Raw genomic sequence first — 9,143 nt, 5'->3', positions numbered from 1 at the left:
TATCAACAACTTTCATACTTTATTTCGCAGTATATCGCTTAAGGCCTTTTAACAGAAGAAACAATAATATTTATAATCAACAATCTAAATAGTTATAGGACTCGCTCAATATAATATAAGCAACGATTGTTTCTGGAGGTTCCAAAACGCATCAAAGTGAAATTATATTACAAAAAAATGAGCATAAAATAAAAAAATATTAATCAAGAGAATCAGTACAAGAAGCAAGGATAAACTTGTAACGCCAAAAAATAATACAAAAAATTACTAATTTGTTGAAATGCCGCTGTATTCGTTCCTTAGTTCCAAGTAGAATTAAAAAATAAGTAAGCTGCATCTTAATTTATTTGCTGCATTACATGGACGACAAAACTTTATGGAACTAAGAAACTGTTTTTGCAACATTACAACAAAGGTTTAATAGATTTTTAATTCATGTCCATTTCAATTACAATTTAATTATAAATTATTCGTATATAAATCAAATTGTAATTATGCGACCACAAACAGCGTTCTGTAATTTTTTTTACCCTAGCTATAAATAAGCGCGCAGGTTTGAGTGTAGAGGGCTACACAAGAGTCTTGCTGATTGTAAGATATTGAAGTCAAGTCTGATCAAACCTGCATTGGTTCTAATCCCAAAGGAAAAATGATTGACTACTTGCCACCATTATTGCCTTTTGTTCGAACTTTAAAAGTCTCGTTCACCTCCCGAATTCAATTCGGCGTTTCTTCTGAAGGATAGTCAGGTAGGAAATAGGCGCCTACTAGTTTACAAACATAACATTTCAAATTAGTAAACCTACTTACAGATATAAAAACATTACCTATGTTCGTGACATAAGGTAATAGACCAAACAAACGATTTATTGTGGCTCTTCGCGCTAGAATGCCGAAGCACAATTCAAACAACTAACTGTTTAACAAATTTTACATCTAACTACATATCAAAATCCAGAAAATTAATTATACAAGCTTTTGTGCAAGATAAGTTTCAAGATGAAGATCAAAATTACCAGCTAATATTTGTGCGATGATTGTTAAATATACACGAGTGATCCCCAACTAACGAATGTACTAATAACTTACGATTTATAACAGCGAATAATACTACGACTACAATACGTCTAGCTCAATACATTTTTATTGCGGCAATATGCACATAGAAAATATATTCGTCCTCGCCTTAAGGAAAAACTGTCACAAATCGCGGTCCTGGGTTTTACTGCTACAATCATGTTCGTAGTAAAATATGTCAACAAACATTTTACAATATCCAATTTGGCCTATTAATCTATATGCATGAGTATATATTAAAATGTCACTTAGTTAATGTGATAAAGGTCTAGTATATTTGCAGTAATACAAATTGGTATACTGATAACATATTAATTTATATTTGAAACAATTAAAACCTTATTTCAGGTATGATTGATACAGATCTATAGTTTAGTTAATGGTATAAGCATAATCCTGTAGTATCAAAATCTTCAATGTCATTTATCAAAAATATTTATTCTGTGTTAAGTCGTGATTGATATAGCTGGATTGTTAACATATCCCATATGCGTGCGACAGATCTTATCGCCATAGATATGTTCAGTGACCGAATTCGCAGTTATTTTCCACCCGCACGTTTAATTGTTCTAATACGAATTGTTCGGTATGTAACGACACAGTCAGAATTACATTAGACAGCTCACAGTGAACTTTGGTGTATGAATAAATTTCTACATATTCGATTAGATACCTATACGATATCGTTTTTTTTAATATTAAGATTTTTAAGATAATTGCCCAAAAGCCGCTAAGAACGGAAATTATCTAGTTTTTTTTAAATACTCTAAAAAGGCCATGAATTAAATCATGATAATATATTGCTATCGACAAATTTATTCGACACATGGGTTCTCCTTTTGAATATAATTCGTTATTTCACTAATTATTAAATTAAATGTAAAGGCTCACAAATCACAACTTTTAATGCTGTTCCAAACAATAATGAAACAATCATTGTTAAACATGCAACATGTAGTTTATGCTATTGATATAAGAAAGACTATTGATATAACGACTTTTAAATTCGTTCCTACTTCCATAAATATAAATGTAAAAATTAAACCCTCCAAATAATTACATATTATTTTAAACGCATATTCCAAAGGTCCCATTAAACATTATTTAATTTGTACCACAACGGTAAAACAACTTACTAATTTATATAATAACAATTTGGGCGAAAAAACGTCTTGTGAACAACGAGTACATATTAAAAGCCATAATATCAGTTTTAACGGATTAAATTTAACAAACATACGAAATATCGCATTTTAACTAGAGAAAAATGTAACTACACGTAAGAAATATTTATAATTTAAATAATTGAATTAATTTAAGATTTTCTTCAACTAAATTATAACGATGGTAATTAAACATGCATATTTATTTGTTTAACGAATTAATATAATTTAACAGAGGAATCAAAACGCTGGCTAGTGCCGGTAATGGCCTTATATTCTACCTATCGCACCACCACTGTAAGCCTACTTTTATAATTGGCATGCGACTAAGTTACAATAAATATCCCCCTATTAAAATTGTTTTAGTCAAAATTCTGCGATATATAACTATAATATTAAACTGATTGTAAATAAGCGCATCTTTCGGTGTTATACGGTAACGTGTTATCGAGGCACTTTCAATGTAGATCGTGTTATGTATGTAAATGTATCAAATATTTATTCTATTAACACTACGGCGGAACAACTCAATGAACTGGAACTGTTCGTGTAATAAAAATGGAATGTCATTAGCTGCCTGTTCTTCTAAAGCTTCGTATTGTAATTTTCTGGATTTGTGAGTAACATTCATGTCGTCATAATCACAAGGTGTCTACTCGATAAGTTAAGGAGGAGGGCGGGGGCGCGCCGTCGAGTTTGTACCTACGCTTCGACTTTATGTTTCAGGATCTATTCTTTATCCGATGATCTGTAATAAAGTATTACATTATTGATAAATAAACAATTGATATAACTTTTTATTTAGCAAAACTCAAAACAAAATCAAATTGAATATTTTTGATACATTTCTTGAGGCATTGCTGAAATCCTTATTAAATAACAAAGAAGACGAAAGCAAACGCTAACTAACATCAAAATTTAAACAAAAAAGGCTCTTCAAATTAGAAAGAAGCAGGTTCTGATTAGGCTATCAACAGCACAAATTGCAAAATATTGCGCAACACTTAGTATCAAGAGTAACACATAACGCCTCTACTGGAGCGTGATTTTCAACTATCAATTACTTTCTGACAACGATTTGAATATTCGACATAATAATATAATGAATACTCACTACTACGGGGAAGAACAAGGGCTTGGCTGTCAGACACGGTGCAGCAGTGTAAGTTGTTATGGAACATGTACTGAATGGTGAGGTGCTTGTCGTCCCCGACGCATGGGTCGTAGAAACCGGGCAGCTCCGACTACGGGCAAAGAATACATGATTAATATGGTTATATTACAACATTATTAACAATAATATATATGTCAGTTCACGTGGTTAGGATATAAGTAAGGATTTTTTTAAACAGAATTATGTTTTTAGAGTCTACGCAATTTCTGCTCGTATTTGTAAGACATTTCATTACTGCTCTGCTCCTAGCAATCGTAGGACGTAGCGTGATTGTAGATATATGTATATCCCTAATATCCTATAGCCATTATCCAATAGGGTGAGCTGTCGCAACTTCTTCAAATCAAAACCTAACTTTCCGAAAATCAAAGTTCAATAAAAAAAAACTATAGCCTTCCTCAATGAAGATACGCCTGAACCGTTTTGGGTTATTTTAGTCTTGAAATATTCGTGAACCTCCAGGGAAGACTTTAACGGTTTATAGTGAAATATAAATATACCATGGTTTTTTTTGTAAAGGCGATTTAATAAAAAAAATTAACATAAAAGCGGTTATTTTGACTCAATAAAAATAAATATAGTTTGGGCGGCATACGCAGTAATAATTTTTCGATATGACAATTTTCTTTTTCTTACGGAAATTAATTTTATTTCAAAAATTAGGGTAATGTTTGAAATAAAATTATTTAATACGGTCAAGTAGTTTCGAAGCCTATGCGTGTCCAACGAATAAAAAATAAAATCTCTTTAAAATTTTTATATAAAATTATAGATAAAAATCAAAATAAAACAAAAAAACTTCAAAAGGGGGCCTTGCGGGAATGACCGCGGCGGGACTCGAACCCGCATCTTCCGTAGATCTATTCGGATGCCTCTACCCTTAGGCCACGCGGTCTTACTAAACTACGGCGAAATTAACCATCGTATTCGAGTCAAGCACCCTCGTTTTGGGAGTTTTTTTCATATATATCGGTATTTCTTAGATTAATAAGAGAGATGGAATGGTTTTTCCGTCTAAGTTTTCTCAATACATATTTTATTTTTGAATGTTAAGTAACATTTGTTCACAACGAAACCCGAGCGGCTGGATCGCAAGTATCGATCCACCCCACCGGCCGCCACCCGCTGTAACGCGTCCGAACGAAAGAGTATGAATGTACTAGCCGTGCCAGTGCGGTGTAACCCGCGTTTAAAGTTGGAACTTCCTATAATCAATTGAATGATAATAGCCCGTCCGCTACATATCGAACCGTTAACCCCTACAATAATTTTATTTCAGTTAAAAAGTAGCCATGTCCTTTCTCAGGCTCTAGACTATCGGCGTAACAAATTTGATTTGATACTTTCGCATTTATTACATAGAATATTAGAAATATTAGAATAGATTATTCTCGCAACAATTTAATAAATTAAGTCTGATAATATAGAGGCATACTTTAAGTAATGATTTTTAGTAACTTAACTCAAGGTCACACAAACACTTTTAACCATTAGTTAGCTACCTAAGTGCAGTTCAGAATAAAAATTATTACTCGAACGTGACAAATTACATTATTATACACGGTGCTTTTTTAGTTGTCTTACAAAAACAGCCCAGTTCATGTATCCGACGTAAAATACCCCTAGGAGCGATTTTTTTTTGTTCATCAACTAACATAATAGGTACGAAGAAAAATGAAACAAGATAAATCTGAAACATACTCTTAAAAATGTTACAAGGCTCGAACCGCGCTCGCAACAGAGTTGCATCATAATATTGAATAAAAATTGCATTTTAAATTTATTCGAATCTTATTCGAATATTATTGTTTTTTATCATGAACGTGTTCTAGTCATTGGATACATGAACTGAGCTGCTTTTGTAAGACGACTAAAAATCACGGCGTATATTATTAAGCTAGCTGGAGTGGACGATGTGATCACTTCTTAAACTCACAGGCCAGTCGTATTTACAAAGAAACTGTGATTTTTGTTCTTTTTTCATGAACTGCGTAAGACGATTATTTTCGCAAGTAATTATGCTGTAGATTTTGTTATCGCTGTTATGTACAGACTAAATCTTGGTTATCATGGCAAAATATAACTCGGTCTATGTATCTGGGGGCACGGCCGTGCCCCCACCAAGTCGAACAAAATAGCGTCACGGCCTTACCATTCTTTTCTCGAAGCAATTCAGACCATTTTCGACCCCCTGTAACTTCGTTGTGGATAAAACTAGAAGACTGAAATTTTCAGTAACCATGCAGGCATTGTAAAGACAAGTATATTTCAAATTTCATTCAATTTGAACAAGTATTTTAAGAATTATAACGGGTCAAATTTCTTAATTTTGTCACTCACTGACTGACTCGCCGATCATCAAAAGTCTAAGGCACTTCTAGCAGACCTAGAAGCTTCAAATTTGGAATATAAGTAGTGTTTGGTGTATGAATCAAGAAAAACTAAAAAATCTAGAAAAGACCGCAAAGATTCAGGCCATTGCCTGAAAACACGTGTAAATTCAATCGCCTGAAAACACATGTAAATTCAATTATTTAGTGCGATAGACTTGGCCAGTCTCGATATATTTATATAAAAGATTTTAATATTGATATACGTCACTATAAGATGCTGTTAATGATTACGTAACAACTTAATGCTTCGAGTACGGAGATTTCAGACACAATAAAATTGATTTACAAGTGTTATAGACTACGATCGTGGTCTTAGAGACTGGACGTATTAAGACAGAGAGTCACTTAAGTAGAGACTGAATAAATTAAATATTGCATGGATCTCACAACTTCTTACCGCAGAACAACTGAGTTGCGAGACTTGGTTTTTTCGACAAGTATTGTTTTTGATGGGATTTTAATTTACATCAAATAATTTCACGCAAAAACATGTAGTGATAAATATTTCGTAAGCGATATCGGAGATAGTCGTAAAATATAGGTCACAAATTTATTAAGGTGTTTAAGGTTCAGTTCGCATTATAATTATTTATATTATTACAAATCGAACGGTGAGACAGAATTCTCTGCGCCGGTATTTCTTTACTTTTTTATTGTTTTCCAGAAGTTTCCGTTCATTCATCGAAATCAATCAATGTTATGAACTTAGTGTAGTAGTAGATAAACTGTCACTATTTATAGCTAACGGGAGTAATTCGATGCATGTTTGCGTGTAACGTGCGGGTGCTTTAGAAGTCAACGTAATATGGGGGCGAGTTGACTATTAAAATCATTGCATTCATAAGTTAAATAACTTCCGACGACAACTGCGTCTAAAAATAATGTTAATTTACTAAGTGGGGCCATTTATAGTACCGATGTATCTAGAAAATTTGTAGAATAACTTAATTAGTTTGTTTGTATGTGTGTTGAATGCGCCTATGTCATGAACGGGTCGTAAAGGGATCCGAATTAAAGGTGTAGGCTATATACCATCACGCTATTATTAATAGGAGCAGAGCAGCAATGCAATATCTTACAAAAAATGGAGAGAAATAATCTTTTAAAGTTGTTGTTTTAAAAAGTTTGAAGAAAAGTCCGAGATACCAGTCTTTGTATTTGATGGTTGACTAATTAATATAATATTTTTTGTGGTTCGTACCACAAAACATATTATATTTAGGAAAAGTATACTTACTGTATACTTTCAATCAAAAATGTTTTTAGAATTGTATAAAATCTAGTTATAGCTAGTTTTTTACTTTTATTTCACCATTACTGAACAATTAAACCAATTAAAAAACCCTGCTTTATATCTTCATAACTACGCGGACGAAATCGCGAACAAAAGCTAGTTATATTATTAAAAAGTCAATAGCTAGTATAAGGTACAACTCTAAAATTATGGCTGTGTTAAAATAAACTAGTTTTATTCATAATGATAGGTTCCTACAATTTCTACTAGATAAAAAAAATACATAAACAAATAATATCAGAGGCAACAAAACAAAAAAGAAAAATTTGATTTGAGAACCTTAGCTTCTTTTAAGTCCATCTATACTAATATATAAAGCTAAAGAGTTTGTTTGTTTGTTTGTTTGAACGCGCTAATCTCAGGAACTACAGGTCCAAATTGAAAAAATCTTTTTGTGTTGAATAGACCATTCATTGAGGAAGGCTTTAGGCTATAAACCATCACGCTGCGACTATTGGGAGCGAAGATACAATGGAAAATGTGAAAAAAACGGGGCAGGTATAAATCATAACTTATACCTTCTACCCACGGGGACGAAGTCGCGGGCAACAGCTAGTTAAAAATAATACTTTTGATTTGATAACCCTATCTTTTTTAAGTCCATTTAATAACACATAGTACATACCTTGCTAGCTTCAAGCAGTTCTAACCGCGAGTCCTTGACGAGACACTGCACGGGTATTGTGACGTCAATCACTTCGCTGAACGAGTTCGGTGTTTCCGGCGCCTGCTGTCCGTCACCCGTTGGTTCTGCACCCACTTCGTGACTTGATGAATCTGTTAACAAGTGTATTAGTTGTATATTAATGAAGTTTAATGGTTATAGAGCGTGTTACGGTTACATTAAGGAGTGATACGGAGATAGGTAGTTGTTAACTGTAATGCTATCATTGTCATTAACATTGTTTTTCATTATGTCTTTTTACACAGCAAAATTACGTATATTGTTAGGTTGTTTCTCTGGCCGATCTTATACCCTTGTTAAATGATGTAACGGTTTACTCACGCGTATTTATTGTCTAGTTAGTCTAGTCTAAGGACTTTCTAATCTATTTTTCCCTTGTTTAATAAGAAATTGTTTTTTTGTCTGGAAGTCTCACTGTCTGTCTTATTAAAAAAGCGAAAACTACGTTTTATTTTGAATTAAGAAGTTCGATAAACACACATCCTGCGCCAAGCACCTTTAGTAGAAACGAACACAGATCCCGTCAATTATTTAAATATTAAGTTTACCCTCGACTGGGTTAAAGCCTTCCTTATTCTATCCATTTATAAAACTTAAATCTCTCGGTACCACAAATTAGCTCTTATTTGGTAATACTACGTTTAAATTCCTTACTCGCGGGTAGCTTCCCATACAGCGCTCGCAGTATAACAAGACCTTTCTTCTTTTCTTCGTCAGACCTGATCCTCGAATAGGTTTCTCGCATCAATTCAACTGTAGCTCGGGCTTGTCGCTGCATCTCTTGTAACCTGTAAAAGAGTATTTATATAATCAACCTTCTTCACCTCTGACGCATGAAGTTTAACAAGCCGGTACATCGGAACGCCGTTAGAGAAGATATTCACATGGAATGTTACTAGAGAGGATTGATTTTCGCGTACATGATTTTTTTTTTGGCGTGGTTTGACCCGTGTTTTTATTTTGTAATTCAAATCAATCTAATTAACTAATGTGACAATAACGACACTTTGGTATCTCTATTTAAGCGCCATGTGTAAATATATGTAGAACACGGCTGAATGATTCAAAATGTAGGAATATAAAAAACAAAGTCTTTTTTGTAAGTATACACCGTGATTTTTTAGTCGTCTTACAAAAGCAGCCCAGTTCATGTATCCAATGACTAGAACACGTTCATGATAAAAAAATAGGTATTTATGGGATTTTAATAAATTTAAGATGCAATTTTTATTCAATATTATGATGCAATTCGTAGTTTTAGGAACACAGCTCTGTTGCGAGCGCGGTCCGAGCCTTGCAACAATGGTGAGGGGCGCGGGCGGCGGCGTTTTTATCATTTTTAACAGGATGTTTCAGA

General features: G+C 33.4%; 1 protein-coding gene across 1 annotated transcript; it reads right to left on the bottom strand.

Annotated features, from left to right (window-relative positions):
• On the bottom strand, nucleotides 1-8,574 carry LOC113507444 (dnaJ homolog subfamily C member 11-like; the record flags this gene model as incomplete). Its single annotated transcript, XM_026890299.1, is given in 4 exon segments — nucleotides 1-2,988; nucleotides 3,355-3,484; nucleotides 7,727-7,878; nucleotides 8,441-8,574. Coding segments are annotated over 4 exon segments (442 nt in total), but the record flags the coding sequence as incomplete, so codon positions are not given.
• Nucleotides 8,575-9,143: the final 569 nt, after the last annotated feature.

The sequence above is a fragment of the Trichoplusia ni genome, unplaced genomic scaffold (genome assembly GCF_003590095.1).
Source record: "Trichoplusia ni isolate ovarian cell line Hi5 unplaced genomic scaffold, tn1 tig00002118, whole genome shotgun sequence".
Classification (NCBI taxonomy): Eukaryota; Metazoa; Arthropoda; class Insecta; order Lepidoptera; family Noctuidae; genus Trichoplusia; species Trichoplusia ni.
This window is presented reverse-complemented; position numbering and strand designations above follow the sequence as displayed.